A 19365-nucleotide genomic window follows, 5' to 3' on the forward strand; every position below is an offset into this window, starting at 1 on the left:
GATGTTGCTCTCTACCTCTAACATTCCTGTTGCCCCTCTGTCTTTTCTAGTTCTATTGTATCCTTTCTCATACAGGCACTGGTCAAGATCTGCAAAAAAGGTTCCAACTACCTAGAACTGGTTGCATGAAGCTCTCAAATATGTTATAAGGTACATCATAGGAGGCTATGATCATGCAGAGGAGTGGGGAATCTTGTAACTAGAACAGCAGGGAACTTGGAGTTCTCCTTGTCTGTGTCTCATGGCTCAGTCCTATCTAACACAAAAACAGCACAGGAAGGGAGACAGCAGGCAGCACTGGTTCTGGTCATTTAATCACTCAGCACAGAGATTTCTGCAGGCAGGGCTCATACACTGGGAATTGTGCAGCTCAGCCTGTTATGGCACAGTCTGCTTGGATGGGAGGAGATTATTTTCTGTCCTTTCCCCAAAATACTCATCTCTCACCTGTCAGGGTGCAAATGGCATGTTTGATTGACCAGGTATAACGCAGCTGACGGGCTGGCTTGACCGTTATTCGGACAAAAGCTTTCGACCTTGCAGGGATTGTCCCTTTGGAGTGTTCCAGCTCTAAGGCTGCAGAAGAAAGGAGGTGGTATGAGCTCTTGGCACCACTGATCTCTCTTACACCACACATGCATTCAGCACACCGCTCCCCATGCCTCCCTCCAGTCTAGTCACTGCCCGCCCGTGCTTAATCTTTAGGACCAATTTCAGAAGTTCATACACCTAGACTAGGACTACAGGCAGCTCTACAGGAGTTTTCAGGCTGCCTTCAGCAAGCAAAGGGTAGGGAACTTCCACAGAGGGCAGGACTCCACTAGTTCTTCTGGGAACCTACTCCTTTGTTTAAGTACCTCCTCTGCTGGGAAATCATATCTGTCAAGGTTAAAATTGGTCTAACTTCCATCACCAAGCTCTGGGTGATGCTTTTGCCAGCATGATAGAAGAGTCACCTGTAGCAAAACCCTAAGCAAGGATCAGACACTTCAGTCATCAAGGGACTTCTTCCTTCAGCACACACACAAGGTGGTGCAAGTTACACTCACACCACCAGGTGTGAGTGTGCACACCCCGCCTGCACTATCTGAGCAACCATCCTCTGCAGTCCTGTGCACCTCTGCACAAAAGCACCTTCACATCCTTTGTGAAGTGTAAGCAGCCACATTGCACTCAGAATTATACTTGTCACCCTACCAGGGCTGTACTTGGTGGCATGATCTCCTTTGACTTCTCACTGTGATGCTTTGTTTCTGCATCTCAGAGTCTGGGTAACCTTTTTCCCCACTGGATCACACAGGAGGCTTATGTGGAGGAAATTTCTCCCCCTCTTCTTTCAGCCTCTTCAATAGTAGCTATTAAATAGTTTTGAGCTGGGTCTTTACAACGCAACAAACTAATAATAAAACCTTGCTGCACTGATTTTACTCAAAATTACACACACACAAAATAAACTTTGAGCAAAAACCCAGCACAGATGTTTTCAACTCATTAAGTGATGGGAACAGGAATCTGCTTATGTTTTCATAGAAAGATTTTGCAAAGTTAACATGACAAAGAACTATTTCTAACAGTTACCCAGTACAAAATAAGTTGCTTGTGTTTACACACACACAGATTGCCTGATTTCTTCTCAAGTGCATTTCTATCATATAAAACGCGGGTAATTTAAGGTGCCCATGAAAATAGTTATAATCTAGCCAGCAAGCAGCCCAACCTTTGAGCTCATGCTAGAATAACTCTGAAAAAAGGAGGGGCAGCCCAAAATCCCATCCCAAGCAAATCTCCTCACAGTACCCAGTGCATCACTGCAGACTTCCTCAGGATCACAAGGCCCTGTGATCTGTTGTTCCACGCTGAGTACATAGTTTAGAGAACAGATCCCATCATTCAGCAGCACAACATTGTAGCTTTGCAGGTCACCAACCAGAATATTTCCAAGGTCCAAGTGCTCATTTTGCGCCTAGAATAAAAACCCGCCATGCAGAGGTCACTGGTACATGTCAAGTGCAGCAGTCGAGTGTAGTGGTCACTTATCTCAGAGTGCTGATCCCTTGGCATGCACAGTGTGGTCCGAAGGGCTCCCTACTCTGCATGGGGCCCCACATGCCCAGGGAGACACTGGAACATTGTACACTGGAAGCAGGACAGGACTGGACTGCAAGGGGCTCAATCCCTTCCTCCAAAGCCACTTTCTTAGTGTTATTTGAGCTGCCAGCTGAGTAAGATTCAGCTCATTCAGGGCTGTGCCTACACCAGCTGGTTAACTGTGCTTGGCACAAGGGCTGAGCTCTGCCTGCCTGTCCTTCCATGACTGTATTAAAAAGTCCCCCTCCCTCCCGGCTGGTCACCCACTTCCATGCAATTTATAATGACTAAATACCTCTAAGATCATTCTACCCATCTGTCCAACAGTATTTATTTTATTTAGTTCAGGTTCCTTAGGAAACATGCCTAAAAATAAAGGTAGCTGCATAGATCTGCAGATAATAACAGAAAAGGCAGGTGGATGTGTGCTGGCCATATAGTCAGTTCTGCTACATTCAGAAATAGGAATGAATGCAGAACAAAGAGAGACAGAGAAGACTGAATGATGGAAAGAGTTGTAATTCCCAAGAAGCCAAAGACCCTGCTCAGTTCAGTCTGGAACAAATCATTTGAGAGTGAACCTGAAGGATTCAGGCAGGTTATTATTGAACTGGCAGAACCTTTACAACATGCAGTTGCCATTAGGCTACCAGAGTCAGTTCTCCCACCTCTGGGAAAAATTAAAAAAAGCCTAAGAAAAAAAAGCCCAAAAAGTAGCCAAAGGTCCCCATCCCATGCCCTCTTACATTATCCAATGGATCCCAGGTCCTTACCCTGATGGTGCCCAGTGCTCCCTCTCCGACAATCCTTAAGGTGTAACGAACACTTTCGGGAGACATGGGAACTGGGCTTTCCCTGCCCACAAACACCACAGCTCGCAGGAGATACTTTGTCTTCTTGTCAGGAGCAAAAGTCCAAGCCTGAGCCTGAAACCACAAGAGAGAAGGTGAGCGCTCACCGGAGCTCCAGACCAGAGTCTAGCCTATACACAATAATGGTTGCATTCAACGCACAGCCCCTTCCTCCATCACAGCGAGCCTACACTGGAGACACTCTCCCACTTCAGTCCTCCACTGCTGATACCAACATCAGAGGTTCATACTGGGAACGTATAATCAGACACTGAAATCCAGGCCTTGGAGATGCGCTGCTCCTTGCCATTCTCAAAAGACACTAAGGGAATGCAGTGGAGGTTTAGAATAGGCATGAGTTTACAGATAGGAGAAGAGCAGGAGAAAGCCATAAACTCTATTGTGCTCTCACTTCTCCACTACCTATCAGCATTTCCTGGCGTATGACCCAGTTGCTACTCTGTGATCACCCAGACTCATCCAGGGTAATTGGTATCTAATCCTAAAGACACCTTTGGTCTTGGAGTCAAGGAGGATGCGATCATGTTTGGACAAATCTACATTATGGTCACCAGCACGTTTGCAGATGCTGGCTAGCAACCCAGCCTAGGACAACAACTGGTATTTTCCAACCTTGGTGTTAATGGCTGAATGACTGTAGTCCTCACATTTCTCACACCCCACAGTTGCATCATAGAGAGCAAAAATACCATGATTTTCATAGAACTCAAACTTGCCATGGCTTCATAGGGCTGGAGGAGCCCTGTGGTAGGGGTGACAGACAGGATCTTGCGGTCAGACTGATGGATCTTCCATGCGAAGACCATGGGGAGCCTTGTGCAGTTCTTTATGGTATACATTCGAGTGGAAGAGGCCCCTATATAGGTAGGCTTGAAGTATAGATTTCCATCACCTTCTAAGAGCAAGTGAAGGGACTCCCCACTGCTCCGGAGGGCAATCTCCTGTGGAATTCATGGAGAAGTAACAGACATTAGCTAGAATCCTCAACTGACCTCTGGAGGGACGTCGCAAAGATGTTGCTCCTTCCAAAAGGGAACAAGAACAAACTGAGGAGCAGTGGAAGGACCCTGGACTGGGCTGTCAAGGAGCGGTACACAGTATAGTGCCTTCCAGGAGATGGAGACCCAGAGGAACAAGGGGTACAAGACTTCTGGCACTATGATGAAGGTGCACCATGATGCACCTTCAATCTGCAATGATGATCCCACCTTAAATGCTGAAAATATTCTTCACTCCTATTTCTAAAGACAAAAATCCAGACTAATTATTAGGAGATATAATAGGGGTCAAAATGAAGGTTACTACAAGAAAGAGAAGAGTACAAGGGAAGAAACACTTCTCACTAGCTTCTACTTCCCTCTCCTTACCTGGGTGTACCCAGGACAGGAGTTCAGCTGCAAGGGCAGAACATGCTGCTGTGAGTCTGTGTTAACTGGATGAGTACAAAGGAAGAAAATCTGGTGACCTCCTGGAATGATGTGTCCTGAGTGAGGCTTGACCAAAACAGAGGGACAGGCAGCTTGGTTCACACCAAAGGTTATCATTGAGGTGCCTGTGTTCAAGAGCAGCATGCTGCAGTAGGTATCGGTGTTAGGAGCCACGGCAGGAAAAGTCTGGTGGAGACAAGCAAGAGAGTGGTGTTTGCAATGAATTTTGAAATCAAGCTTAAAGAAAAAGCATTTGCTACGTTGAAGCTGAGTCCCAACAAGCACCATCCTAAGCCCATGGAGAACTCTGTAACTGTTTCTCCTCAAAGAAAGGGAGAAAATCACTGAAGGGTATTTAAGGTATGGTCCTTTTCCTTCTCACAGTGGCCCTCCCCTACCATAGGCTCATGGGAGCAATGAAACTACTTTCCATTATGCCATGCTTTTCTTGATCCAACAAACAAGCTGCTTACTGGGGCCTGCAGTTTCTGCACATACAGTAAGCTCCTGGATTAAGGACAGAGTGAGCTGGAATTTGCTCTGGTTTATGCATACCAGGTATAGGTTGTGTGCCCTTAACTAGATAAGAAGGTTTCCTGAGAGGTTCTGGAGACTCTTCATTACTTCCCTAGTTCCTATGAGGCAAAGTGAGATGTGACCAACACTCTCTTATGCTACAGAAACAGCAGGGAGAGTCAGGGAATAGCATGGATGCTGTTTGCTGCCCTCCACTTGTCTAAGTACATGCAGAGCGTCTGAGGCATCTGGGAGGGGACTAAGCAACTCTTTCCAGTGCCTACATCCATTTAGAAAGGAGGGAGGTCCCAAGAGCTTTCCTCTCAGAGCTAAGGAGATCATCAGTGCAACCTGAGACATTGGAGCCTGGGAAGCTAATGAAGGAGAAAGAGTATCCTACAACTGTTATAAAGCACAAGTCTTCATGCCACTGGAAACTCCCAAGACTCCACGTCTCAGGACAGTGCGATGGGAGACAATGTAAAAATTTCAGAGATAAATCCAAGCATCTCTGCAAAGATCCAAACCACATGAAGTATGTCAACCAGTCACACACCTTGGGGACATCGAGTGTGTACTGTGGGATGAAGTGTTCCCGTTCTGCTTCATACGTGTGTGCCCTCAGCCTGACGGTCAGGCACCAGGATGGGCAGATGGTGGTGTCTTCCTCAATGTTGCTATAGTGTCTCAGCACCTGCAGGCACACAAGGGACAGAACATAGCGCATGTGGGAAGAGAGTGTGGCAATGTGCCTTCGAGTGTATGTACCATCACAAGCAGCTATTTGTTTCAATAACAACCTTGGGGCTGGGGAATTGACTTTCTCAGGAAAGAACTACTGACCAGTGCAAGATGAGGAACGTGAGTGAACTGTTTTCCCAAACAGCTACATTTCAGATGTGAAAGACAGAGTGACTTTTAAGCAGAAAGATGGACTAGATGACCTCTCTCTATCCCTTCCAACCCAAATTACTCTGTGATTTTGACAACAGCTGCCTTAGGGTAGAAGGGTCTAAAGACACTCTAACGCAGTCTGAGATACCTGCAGATCCTAAACTAAGCAAATAACTGTGGAGTTACTGAAAATAATCATCTATCCTTCACCTGAGCCTAAGATACTGCTGACTAAGATTGCTCACAGATAACCTCCACACTGTCTTAGATGGAAAAGATTGCCAATATAATCAAAAATTTACTCAAGATATCTCTTGCTTAACAGGAAGTTTCAGGATGCTGAAACTCCTTCAACTGAAACCTCATGTGGTATGAATCCCACACCATGGTGGAGGAGAGGCTGCAATGATGTACAGCACCCTCATCAGCTTTACTTATTGGGGAACAGAAACAAAAACAAGTTACTGCCCATCACCCAGACCACAGCAACCATCCTTGTGCATGCTCCCACATACAGTAATGGTGCAGTAATTCACAGTAATTGCTCCTTCAGAGAAGTGTGAGTTAATTCACATTCACTGTGGCATAAGAGCAGCCGTAGATGTGCATATGCACGAGCAGCCAGTCTGTGGCTTATTTTCCTGATTTATCCTTGCCAGGACAAAGAGGAGAAATTGTAACCTGCCGCTGTACCAAAACCCTGGCCAAAGGAATGGTTAGTAGAGACGTAGGTTTGCCAAATTCAAAATATAAAGTTATCTTTGAATTTCAGGTGCCCCAAAAGCTTTTAGCCTGCAGACAGGGTTTTGCTAGGCTTTTGCTAGGAACCGGTCCTACTAATTCCTACTAACCTTGTAGAAGGCAAAACCTTCCAGCTCTGCTGCGTAAAGACTGTTTAGCTGAGTGGGCTGGAAAAGGACACGGAAGGCCGAAGACTTCAAAGGCGGGATGTCGCAGACTTCGGGGGTCACTTGGAAGGCACTGCCACGGCTTCGAGTCCAGGCAACACTGATCTTTCCTTTGGTGTGGTTGGTCACACAGAGAGGAAGTGGTTCTACTTTGTGGAGTGGGAGACAGCAACCAAAATCATACTCCCTGGGGCTGACGCTAACATGAGGGGGAAACAAGGCCAGGTCACTGCTTGAGCCATCGTGGAAATATTCAGTCATGGAGCTGGCCTCAGAATACTCCTCGGGGGGCTTGTCCTGAGGAATCTACAGGATGAAAACATATCAGTGTGAGCAGGGAAAGCATGCCTGTGAGAGAAGCCAGACACTGCAGCCCAGTCTGCTTACATGAAAAACAAGACATGCAAGATGCACCTCAGTAATAGTCCCCAGGACAGCTCAGAGTCTAGGCTTCAAGGATGCTCTTATTTGTAGCCAATCCTTCATCTGAAGCTGAACGTGGCATAAGACGACCCAGCAATTGAGCTAAAGTCACAAAGCAGAATAGTGGCTGAGTCTAGGTAAAATCCAACTGAGGCAGAGAGTGCTGGTATGTGCTGGGCATATTAACAGCAGAGTTACTAAAGAGATCAGGTTGACACCTGCAAGCTCTCCTAGATCTATCTGGCCTGTGCAAGGGTAGCCTGACATTTGCAGAAAACAGCACCAGGGCAGTTTAGACTCCAAGAAGGCCAGTTCATACCTCAAGGGGCAGCATGAGGGCTCTCTTTTCATCCATCTGCAGCTTCCCATCCTTCAGCATCATGCTGAGGATGTCTGGGGGGTAGAAGGTCAGTCCCCTCACTGTGTTGGTTCGGTACCAGGAGAGATGTCTTGCCCGAAGGATGGCTGGCTTATCTGTGTCTGAATGGCAGGTACCAAATAAGTCCACATATATGGGTTCCTGGGAAAGCACGAGAAAGATTTTTAAGAAATAAACTGCCCTCCTGCGATTCCTTTGCCAGTTACACCATCCTCGCACCTCACTCCCAAAACCACACCTGGGAATGGCCTAGTACTCTGTGACCTTGGACTGCTGTTTATTTTATGTGCTGATGTTGCCAAGGAGCTTTGCTGAAACTGGAGGGGAAGCAGAAGGCATTCAGTACATCGCTGCGCAGCTAACTTTTAATCAGAGATCTACAGAGACAGGAACAGCAGGATGGACCTTGCCACCCTGCAGGCATTACTGACTGTCTGTCCACATCAGCCCTGTACTGTCAAACCTGGGAGCCTGCATCATGGAGACTTTGCTCAGCAAGAGCCCAGGACAGGAGTCACCAGAAACAGTGATAATTGATTTTCAGGGCCTGCTAAGTGATACAGGCCAGCCACAATGAGTAATACTGGGAGAACCCGAGACAAGAGAGTCCTGCAAGCCAAGCTCCTAGCATATAAGCAAAGCTGCAAGTAAGAGAGTATGCAACTGCAGCATGAAATAGCTACAGGTAGAAGCGTGCTAACAGAGTCTAGGTTTGGCATACTGAGTAGGTGTTTGGGTACAGAATCTGGTTCTGAGCTTTTAAACAGGAATTTCAGTACTGGGTTTGCTAACTGACTTTTGTTTAAAGCTGCTTTTGAAATAAGGTACTGGTGCCTGCTGCAGCTGGCTGAGGCAAAGCCATAGCCATACACATACCAGCCAGCACATCAGCACTAGGCATCATCCTTCATCCCAAAGGCTTCTTGCTTCTAAGAAGACACAGGGCCTAAAACAAGCAGGGCTGAAGAAGTAACATTTCTTCTTCTTAGATGCAAGATCCCACAGTTTCCCAAAGAAAGTTTCCCTCCCTCTCAGCTACCACAGTGGCGATACCACCCTTTGCCTCTCATACCTGATGATGGACAAGGCACACCACTCTGCGGTAATAGCTGATGGGGTGAGTAGGCCGAAAGGTCACCTTCAGCACTAGTGTCGTTGTGCCCTCCAAGACTCCACAGGGGTGATCAAAGGAGAAGACACTCCCTCTGCCATCAATATCGAACTGGTAATAAGCAGGGGCATCCGAGTTGTTGCTGATTTCCAATGTCTGCATCAAACTTTCCCCGACATTGATCCAGTCAAAGTCCATGAAAAATTGGTGCACAGACACGAGTGGACCTAGCACAATGCCAAGTAAGACAGAGCTGTCGCAGCTGTTTCTGTCAACATGTCACAAGCCACTGCTGCACTTGACTGATCTTCTCAAACCAGAAGCACCTCATCGGCAAACCCAGCAGCCCTAGCAAACAGCTGGACATTCACCTCCGACAATCTCATGCCTGTCATGAGAAAGTGTTAAACCCCACCGACAGCTAGATGCCAGCAGAAGTTCAGTCCCTGGCCAAGGGCTGTGACAGTCTCTAGTTCATCCCCTGGCCCTAGCCCTTCTACAGTGCTGAGAAGAGGACAGAGAGAAATAAGGAAGGCTTTCATTGTTTGATACCTTTACATGAGCCAACCACCTTCAGGACAGTCTGCAGGAGGCACCCAGCAGATACGACAGTGAAGTAGTCAGCACTGTGCTTTCCTACTGTCTGTGGCTGAAATTGTATGCACAACGCCAACTTCCCTTTGGCAGGGACAACACCATCGGAGACATCACAGGAGAAAACATGATCTTGAAGCAGAGGGTCTTTTGCTCTTTCTATCCTAAATGGGGCATCGACCTGCAAGTAGAAAAGAAATAGGTTAACAGAGGAGCAAACAGAAGTGAGGATGGCATTGCTCTGAATGCAGTCCCAGCTGAATTGCACTAATCAGTGAAGAACTGCACTATTTCCAACAGAGCTGAACACCACCAGGAACACTGAGGCTGAAGCAGCCCAGCACAGAAATGCTGTGCAAACCAATACAGTCCCATCTAGCCAGGAAACTGTGAACAGCAGGCTCCCACCATATGCACAGAACTGTGCTGCAGCAAAATATCCTGGGGATCTCTGGGGACAGTGTCCCTCCTGGTAGGGACAAGGATGAGGCTGGCTTGAGGTGCCCTCAAGGGCTAGGGTAGCCACAGTGACCGCTGTAACCAGGACAGGTAGGTTGATCACTTATTTCCCTCTATCTACTGTTCCACCTTGTCTGGGATTTGTCATTTCACAAAGGCCAGGACTGATGCTCTGATTCCTTCCTCAGTCCCCTGAAAGCAGGTCCCAGTCCTTGCCTGGGGTTGCTGGACACCATTGTGGAGTGAGTAATGACAGTGCCACAGATGAGTAAGTCTCTGCTACTCCCAGGCTTTAGAGCCTGCATGGGAGTCAGGGCTGCCATCATCCACGTCAGCAGCCTCCGAGCATACCCACCCTTTTATTGGGCTGGGATAGGCTGAGCTGGCACTGAGAAGACAGTGTTCACATGCAGCCCAGTTGACTTTGAGAGGAATACACCAGCCTGCAGTCCACTGAGGACCACCACAAGACCCATCAACTGACTGAGCCACTGTATATGCAGGCCAATTTGGCTGTGTATCCAGTCAATCGATGGATCTTTTGGTATCCTCAGCAGTTTGGGGACAGGAGGCTCAGGCCTAAGGTAGCACATAGCAGAAGTTCCAGACACTGGTGAATGACAGAAGGGTGTTTGTGCACCACACACATAGGACTGATGAGCATTTCCATGGTGAGCAGGTGAGTTGCAGGATGTGAAGAACCACAGTGGCTGCCTGATCTGGACCAAGTGCAGTAGGAAACAGGCAGGTACGACCACACTGCGCAGCAAATGGATGATTTGTTAGTATTGTAGCTAGAAGGCAGGGAGCAAGGGCAAACAGCCTGTCTGGCAGAGGAAGGCTCATTATCTCTGTACACACTCTCTCATTTGGGATATTTTCACAGTATTAAGGGAGAGACTCAAGGCCATATCACACAGGGAAACATGTCAGTAGGCCAAACCCTCACAAGAAGCAGTCTACCTCTACACATACCACAGACATGTTGCAGATTTCTACACACTTCTCCACAGTTGTGCCCACTGGCACTGATCCAAAGCACAGCACATCCCGAAAGCTCCTAGGCTGCGCATCTTCACACAGTTCCCTTGGCACATTCACCCGCAGGTAGGGGTATTTGGCTGTTAAAAGGGATAATATTACTGGGTCAAGAAAGAGAGGTGGAATCTCCATCCTCAGAGATATTTAATACTCAATTGGACAAGTCTTTGAGCAACCTCAGTTAACTGTGAAGTTGAATCTACCTTTAAAGTTGGCCCTGTTTTGAACCAGATGAGCTCCTTTCCACCATGAATTACTAAATACTTAGAGACACAACTTCTGTTTCTCAGTGGCCAGATAAGGCACTTCAGGCCCCTTTCTAGACAAAGGCAACTGGCAAAGACTTGCACATAAAACTGTTGTGGTTATTCTAGATCATAGTCTGCTTGGATCCAGAAAGCTTTAGAAACCTCCCTCTGGCAGGGACAGCCAGGAGAAACTGAGTGCAGACAAGGTCAACAGTTTCTGGAGGTTTTTCCATTGTGCCAATGAACTCAACTCATTTCTTCCTATCTGTCAGCTTAACTAGGGAGCAGACGTTCCAGTCTGACCAGAGTATGCCACAGGCCCTGCTGTCTCTTCAGACTATTATTTCCAAGTTGATAATAGTATACTAAAGAATTTCACAGGCCACTCAGTGGGTTGTGCAAGCTGAAGCATGGCCTCAGAGCACAGCGCCTTGATGTATTTCTGTGGAATGAAACTCCACAGTCCTGGATGATATACATTTATTTGAGTGCTAAATACAAAAATGACTCACAAAGGGCTCTTAGCTGAATGGTCCTCTTTTGTTTCTCTTCATCTCCAAACCAGCACGTTGCTGCCACATCATACAACACAGCTGCCTTGGGCTGGAAGACCACCTTTACCATGCACTCAGCACCTGGGTTCAGCATGCCCCAGTCAGGAATCATGTGGAAAGGGCTTGGTGTCTTCCAGGCAAACACAGTAGCAAGATCACTAGAAAATGGAGATATGTTTTAAATAGACAAATGGATTCTCTGCTGCCTGTGCAATCATACATAGGATGGACATTTTTCAACGAGTCATTCATGAAGCAACTAACATCAAATGGCAGAACCCCTAATGCCCCTGACCAAATGTAGGATGCTGGGAAGGAATTTGTCTCTAGTCTCAACAGATGCTCTGTTCACACTTTAATCAGTCTTAGTCATTACCTCTAAGAAACTTAGTGGCCATAAAGTTTTTCAGTTTCATCATATGATCTTCACAGCAGATAAATCAGCTCCAGAAAGAAGTATTTCCTTTTCTTGTATCTAAATTTGCTGCCACTTAAATCCAAATGAACATTTGTTCCTCTGTTACAAGCGCAGGTGACAAGAAAGGACTGAGTTGTTTTCCTAACACCTCAGTTCAGTTCTTCTCCAAAACAAACTTCCTTTACTTGTTTGATTTGTGCAAGGAACACGCCAAAATGCTAGCTTTTTATATTTTATTAACTCCAAGCTGAGTGCTACTTACCATCCAAATCCTCCACCACCCCAGATCCCTCAGTCAACACACATTTCTCAGGCAGGAGAATGAATCACTGGAAACAGTTTCTGGCTAATACCTTGCTCTGGTGAAGGTACATGTGCCCTCTGACATTTCCACCTTCCTACCTCATCCCTAGCTGGCAGCATTTAAGTGCACAGGCCACTTTCCAACTAATAAAGGCCATTTTGCTCCCATTATCACTGTCACTGCAAATGGCTTGAAGTACACTTCCCTCTTACCTGGACAGTTTTCCACTGCCTTCCTTTATACTATACTGCCTGAATTACTGTCCTTCCATTACTAAAATAAGACAGTCCTTGGTAACAGGGAGCATCCTTGCTCCTAAATGATGACTCCGAGCCACAGAATCCTTCCCCTGCTTTGGGCAACTCCATGAATCTCGTAAGAGCAAGTACTTCAAAGACTCTTCCTTCTCTATTTTCTGCCTCCAAATCAAAGAGGTCAGCTCAAGGCCTGGCAACTCAACTGCTGTCCTCACGGCATGCCCATGCCAGGTGAAGAGAGGCCAAGTCACAGAAAGGTTAACATTTTCTGCTGTCAGGGGGCAGGGTGCCTCTGACTAACTGGAAGCCCAGGCCTTTTCTATGGACTTGAGATGTTCTCAGTGGAGACAGTGCCAGTCCGTGACTATTTCCTCTGCATGAACAGTTCTTAGAGTATGCTGTCAACAGACACATGTGATATGCCAAGAGGTGCCCACAGTGAGATCTGATTGGTCTCTTTGGTTAATTTGATCTGTTTTGCTACCTTTTCTGCTGTGAACTCTGAGGCAGCAGAGACCAGCTCTTAGGGCAGCCAGCCGAGCCTGGAAAGGCGAATCCCAAACTGTACCCAGCTAAGCACTAAACAATGTGGCCATTTCAAGGAAGGATATTGTTCTGGAGACAAGAAGTCACTGAATTTCAAAATCAGTGACTCACAAATATGTCAGGAAAAGCTCCAATTCTAGTAAAATTTACCCTACAACAGCTTTTCCAGTTCCTTCATGTCCTCCCTGAAAAGGCTTTCAATGCAGACGTAACTCAGCAGAGGGCCTATTACCTAACAACTTTGATTTGGAAGGCTGTTTCCCACTATCAGCTCCCAGAGGCAGGCAGTCTGCTTCAGCAGACGGGAGTGTGGCAACTGACTGGTTCCTCTTGACAGAACTGGAATCTTAATCTCCAGTATGCACCCCTCTGAGTCCTCCCTAGGTGTCTTGACAGACTGGTGTGGAGAGGGGATATTTCCAAAAGGATGATATTAGCCTAAGATCAAGGCAAGATCTAATAACAACTAAAACAAACTGTATTCATCTGAGGGCCTAAGGAGATGGCCAAATACCTGACAACACAGAAAGAGGGTCTGCTCAGCCATGTCTCACTCACCCAACGTTGCGCAGGGGGAACACTGCCTCCGTGACATTGTAGACAGCACAGATTGGAAGGTGAACAGCAGCCGGGAAGAAGAGAGAGTGGCGGGGGAGTGTGGCACGCAGGGTAACGCAGAACTCGCCCTCAGTCTTCTGAAAGCAGATGCTGTCTTCATACTCCTTCTGTACAGAAAAGCAAGAGGAGACAGTAGTTACATGGGCTCCCATCTCTCAGGGACTGCAGCTCCTCCCATGAACTCCATCACTCAAACCTTGCCTCCGGGCAAGTGTTGGGAAAAAACGTGATGGAGGCACCAGGGAAGGCATCTATGCAGGACAGAGAGCATGAAAGGAGGCAGTGAGTAAGGTGCTCAGGCATACTTCTCACTGTCTCAGGGAACACACAGACACCCTGAGAGAGCACAGTTTAAAAGTACAGTTGTTTCACCATATTTGTTTTGATGCAGAAGTGTATTTTTCAGTCTTTTCAAGATTCTGATTCAGCTTAACTGAAGCATGCACAACCTGTCCTTGATCTCCATGAGCACAGAAAAAATAGTCTTTGATTAAGTGCTTTGCCAGCTAGAAGCTTAAGTGGATAACACACCACTTAAAGATGCAGTGTTGATACCACTGCACACAGATCAGGACATCTGCTAACCTGCTAAGGTAGAAGGAATTGCAAGATATGCCATCTTCCAAGCTCCCCCATCCTCACGCCTGCCAAGTACCACTCATATAGCTAAGGAAGGACCTTGGGCACTGCAGCGCATGCAGTCCTTGCTCCTTCTACCACAGGGAGCCTCCTGCTCTAGTGACTGATGGAGTGTAGACAAACTCTTCACTAAAAATGGGACAAGGCCATCAGCTTATTTCATAAAGGAAACACTGAACAGCCGTCAGAAAATGGTAATAATAAGAGACCAGGCACGGGGAATCTATCCAATGATTACATCCTACATCTGGGACAGAGATACACATCAAAGACATGGAACTGTGGACAAGAGCCAGAGATCAAGACTCAAGGCCAAGACAGACACCAGAAACAAGACGAAAAATCAAGGGAAGAGGCTGAGTAAGAAGAATTGTTGCTGTCAAAAACAAAGCTTAAAGGAACCCACCCCATTCAAGAAAAGGGAGGCCCTTGACATATTCCCTATAGAAAAATCAGTTGCTGCTGAATGTACCCCAAAGCAAGTGGCTTTTGGGGTGTCCTGTGACAAAGCAGAGAGCAAGTTCCTCAACAGTTCTGTACTAAACCCCCCCAGTACACGCTTTACAAGATCAAAGCTGGGATGGGCAATTCAAGTCCTATATCGTAGTCAGAAGCAGCATGTGAAAAACAGAATGCTTTTTGTGAGGATCCCTCTCATAATTACTGACAAACTCTGTGGAGAAGTCAGGGATTGTGGCTCCCTCAGCTGTTGGAGGTGTAGGGAAAGCAGGAAGGCCACACTGTGCCTCCATTCAGAGGACAAGCAGAGGCTGTCGCTCTCCAGTGTTTCCATACTAGAACTTTCCTTAATGACAGATTCATTGAAGTGAAAAGAGATCACAAATGACAAAAGACAGAGGCCAATTGCCCTCCTGGAGGCCAGCCTGAACACTGAGAACAGTTTTGATGTTGCTGCCTTACCTTTTCAGTGGGACGGAAAATGACAGGCAGATTTAAGGACATACCAGGGCTCAGAACAATTGGCTGTGGAAAAACAGTGATGAAGACTCGTGTGGAAGGACATCTAGAAAAAAAAAGCAAAACAAGAGATTTTGTCTGACAGTTTACAGCTGTTCTTATGTTAGACATCAGGAAAGAGAATGCCAAGGAGAATCAAAAACTCCAGGCCCCCACAATTAGAAGCAACTTACAAACGTGACCCTCAGTTTACCCAGCAAATCCCAGAGGAAGGTTTTCAACACACCTGAGTTTTCTATTTCCAACCCTAAATACATATTTCTTTTTTGAACAATATTTTACATTCCAAGCTCAAGCAGCATGAGCCAAGCACTTAAGTGCAGAAACATTTGAGCTTCAGAGCACAGAGGGTCGCAGGGAGTGCTGGAGTGGCTCAGCATCCATTGGGACTCCTGGGAGCAATGGTTTCAGGACACATTAGTGACTGGCTGGCATACATCCATAGTTAAAATCTCACTAGACTGGAAATGGCTCACAGACAGAAGTATCAGCAAAATAGAATTTTAAAAAGGCATTTCATTTAAGAAACTCCTGTCAGGAACAAGGGCTGTGTGACTGAATTAGCAGGTTTCTGTCCTCCTGTGCAAGTGTGTGCACACTGTCCCCAGCATGTAGCCCAAGAGGAAAGGGGGTAGACAGATCCAAGAAAGCATGCTAAGGTGATTGATACAGCAGGAGGGATAAAGATGCAGTGAGAGTAAGGAGTACAAAGGAGGAGGAAACTTTCCACACACCTGTAGCTCAGCTTCTGGGTTTTCACATGAACATTTTTCAGGATTAGATGTTTGATGATTTCTTTTCCAAGTTCCCAGTCATGCCAGCTGAGTGTTTCTGCCACCTCAATGCCCCAAAATATGCCCTTCTTCTCCTTGGCCTTTCTTGCAGATTGTTTTGGAATTTGCTGAGGGGACACTAGCAGTTTCTGATGGAGGGAAGAGAAATCACTCACTTTTGTTTCTTTATGCCAGAAATCTCTGGCAAAGAATAGGAGGATCCACCCTGTGGCAAAGCTCCAGGAGTCAGGTAGAGTCCTGACATGAACTCCAGACGGCCTGGTCCACAAACGCTGAGGGGATGCCTCCAGGGCACAGGCCAAACCCTACACATGGCTAAAGAGCGTCATGAAGTAGAGGAGCAGCAATGGGAATTTTTCTGAAGGGTTCCCCCCCACCTCGCTCTGCCAGTAAACCTACCCATGACAATGGCACCCTTTGCCCTGCCACTCACCTTCCTGGTGCAGCCACAACGCAGCTTCTGGGAAGAGCCAGAGCTTTGGTGCTCCCCATACACCCGAGCAAGCATCTGGAAAACAAGAGGAACAACTCCTCACACGTGCTGATCCTGTGTCTCTGGGACCTGGGAGCTCCCAGAGACCTGTTCCAGTCCCTCCTTGGGGCTCAGGGCAGCACAGCAACCTGCAGGGCACAGCCACACTGCAGGGTGCCCAGCAATGTCTCTCCTCTGCCAGCTGAGGCCAGCCCTTGCTGCAGGCCAGGCTGTCCCCAGCCCACACCCTTTGCACAGCCCACATCCCACACCTCGCACCACCTGCAGCTCAGCTCCCTGTAGCACAGCACTTTATAGCACAGCCCTGCCCAGCCCACTATAGTCACCTCACCCAGTCTCTCAGGGCAGAGCTCCCCCTGGGCCCCTACAGCTTCTCCGGCCCCTCACAGCCCCACACAGACGCCTGCGGCACAGCCCAGCTCCCCCAGCAAAGCCCTGCCCAACTCCCCACAGCATGGCACGGCCTGGCCCTACAGCCCTGCCGCTCCCTAGAGCGCAGCCCGGGCCCTGTGGCGCAGCCCGGCGCCCCCCAGCACAGCCCAGACCCCGCGGCCCGGCCCGGCGCCCTGCAGCCTGCCCGGGCCGCTGGAGCCCTCCGCGGCCGGGACCCCTGTAACGCGGCCCCTATCGCACAGCACAGCCGGACCCCAGAGCCTGAATCCACTCCTGTAGCCCGGCCCGGCCCGGCCCCACCTTCTGTCCCGACGCCGGCGGCGGCGGTGCGTGTTGCTATGGGAACCGGACGCGGCGGCGGCATCTCTCCGAGCAACGACGGCGGCCGCCTAGGGTCATCCCGCGCGGGGCGCAGCGAGAGGCGGTGGCCGCCAGGGGGAAGCGGAGGGACGCGCAGAGACGCGCAGCGGGAGCGGGGAGAAGGGCGGGGAGAGGGAGGGGTGCAGGAGATGGGGGGGAGATGGAAGAAGCAGGGGCAGAGGGGGGGTGCAGGGGATGGGCGGAGATGGGGAGATGCATGGGGAGAGGGAGGGGTGCAGGGGGGAGATGCAGGGGGCAGGTGGAGGGGTGCTGGGGGAGATTTGGGATGCAGGGGATGCAGTGGAGATGGAAGGGGCAGGGGGAAGATGTAGGGGTGCAGGGGATGCAAGGGCAGATGGAGGGGTGCAGGGAGAGATAGGGGATGCAGGGATGCAGGGGGAGATGGACGGGGCTGGGGGAGATGGAGGATGCAGGGGGAGATGGGGGACGCAGGAGCAGGCGGGGGTGCAGGGGCAGATGGAGGGGTGCTGGGGGGCAGAGGAGCAGGTGGAGGGGTGCAGGGGAGGATTCAGGCGAAGGGGGTGATAGGGTTGGGTGCAGGGGGGAGGAGATGGGGTGCACAGTTGGATCGACAAAGGGGGTGCAGTGAAGTCCTGTGGGTGTGAGGGCTGAGTGGGGAGGAGGCCATGGGGCTAAGAGATGGGGCTGCTTTGGGGGCAAGGGCACGGGGTGCCGCAGGCTGGAGAGTGCTGGGATAGACATGGGGTGGCACCTTGATGGGGCCAGGACCCCCCTGGGCTCCTTGGAGGATAAGTGACCCAGAAAACAAGTTGTGACCATTGCTGAAAGACGCTATGGGGCCAAGGCTGGGAAAGGGGCATGCAGACAGGCAGCTGGGGCTGCATGAGCCGGTTGGGTGTCCTAGGCATCCCCGCCACCCCTGTGGGTCACTCCTGCCTCTTCCCACGGCCCCAGATGTCCCTCAAGGAGGGGGGGACCCTCGTGTCCCCAGTGGGAAGGGCCTGGGGGCTGGTGGAGAGTGGGGCTGGCCTCGTCCCGCAGCCCGTGGTGGGGCGAGGGCAGAGGCTTGGAGGAGATGCTGCTTTAATGGCATTCATCTCTGTTTACAACATGAGTCATCCTGCTAAGCAGCTGTAAATCAGCCCCCCAACTCCTCGGCATTGTTCGCACCCCCTCCTCTGCCCCCCCAGTGCTGGAGGAGCGCCCGGCTCTTGCAGAAGCAGCCTCATAAATAACAGCAACAAAAATAAACCCTCCCGCGGCCGCGCAGGCCTTGCGTGCGGCAGGCGTGAGACAAACGCCCCCCCATCCATCAGTTTAATGGTTGTACTCTGGAAATTAAACCTGTCACGGCCCATCAAGGTGAATGTTTTAAAACCGTGACACCCCTTCAGCTCCCCACCTCCTTCCTGGCGCTCTCATTTTTTGCTCTCCCTCTCCTGTGGCTCCCCATTATTGCAAGGTCAGGTTGGATGTTCGATGGGAGATGTATTTGGTGCCAAGGCTCCTGCAGCCACAGGGTGGCATCTGCCACCGTCTCAGGGTCCACAGCTTCCCTGGGGCAATGGCTCTCTCCTGCCCCACTGTCCCTGCAGGGTAATGGCAGGGGATTGGATACCATCCTTCCCTACTTCACTCACCCCTTCCTCCTTTCCTTTCCTTTTCTTTTTTTTTTTCCCCTCCTTGCACTCATTTATTCCTCTCCTGCTCCACGTTACGCCAACCGTTGCAGCCTCCTGGCACCTCCGGCCCGGCCACGGCCAATGGGGGCCAGGGGACCCGCAACCTAGGGACACCCAGCCTCCGGGCCATGCGCCCGTCGGGAAGCTGCTGAGCTGCCAGGAGCCGCTGTGGGTCACTGTCACCCTGCACAGGACTGTCACCCACCCTCCTGCCCGTCCATCTGTCCGTCTGTTCCCACGCCCCTCTTGGTCCCAGTATCTGATCCATATGTCCATCCTGCTGCCCGAATAGCGCCCGTCTCCCTGCACCCAGCCCCTGTCCCGTCCGTCCCCTCGCCGGCAGGGCTCGGACACGGCCCGAGGGTGGCCCCGGGGCTCACCCAGCCC

At 49.5% G+C, this 19365-nt stretch overlaps 1 protein-coding gene across 1 annotated transcript in view; it reads right to left on the reverse strand.

Annotated features, from left to right (window-relative positions):
* Nucleotides 1-17339, reverse strand: part of CFAP65 (cilia and flagella associated protein 65) — a 35197-nt gene extending 17858 nt beyond the window's left edge. Inside the window, exons 1-17 of the mRNA XM_064514795.1 lie at nt 17208-17339; nt 16502-16576; nt 16009-16196; nt 15218-15320; nt 13598-13764; nt 11473-11672; nt 10647-10792; nt 9171-9393; nt 8580-8845; nt 7448-7648; nt 6649-7011; nt 5460-5597; nt 4328-4573; nt 3677-3901; nt 2862-3014; nt 1798-1963; nt 448-576 (exon numbers count right to left, since the gene is read on the reverse strand). Of these exons, the coding sequence (XP_064370865.1) occupies nt 448-576; nt 1798-1963; nt 2862-3014; nt 3677-3901; nt 4328-4573; nt 5460-5597; nt 6649-7011; nt 7448-7648; nt 8580-8845; nt 9171-9393; nt 10647-10792; nt 11473-11672; nt 13598-13764; nt 15218-15320; nt 16009-16196; nt 16502-16576; nt 17208-17318 (3100 nt within the window). The 5' untranslated portion in view covers nt 17319-17339. The remainder of the gene's footprint in view (nt 1-447; nt 577-1797; nt 1964-2861; nt 3015-3676; nt 3902-4327; nt 4574-5459; nt 5598-6648; nt 7012-7447; nt 7649-8579; nt 8846-9170; nt 9394-10646; nt 10793-11472; nt 11673-13597; nt 13765-15217; nt 15321-16008; nt 16197-16501; nt 16577-17207) is intronic.
* Between the last annotated feature and the right edge of the window lie 2026 nt (nt 17340-19365).

This window comes from Dromaius novaehollandiae, chromosome 7, assembly GCF_036370855.1.
Source record: "Dromaius novaehollandiae isolate bDroNov1 chromosome 7, bDroNov1.hap1, whole genome shotgun sequence".
NCBI lineage: Eukaryota > Metazoa > Chordata > Aves > Casuariiformes > Dromaiidae > Dromaius > Dromaius novaehollandiae.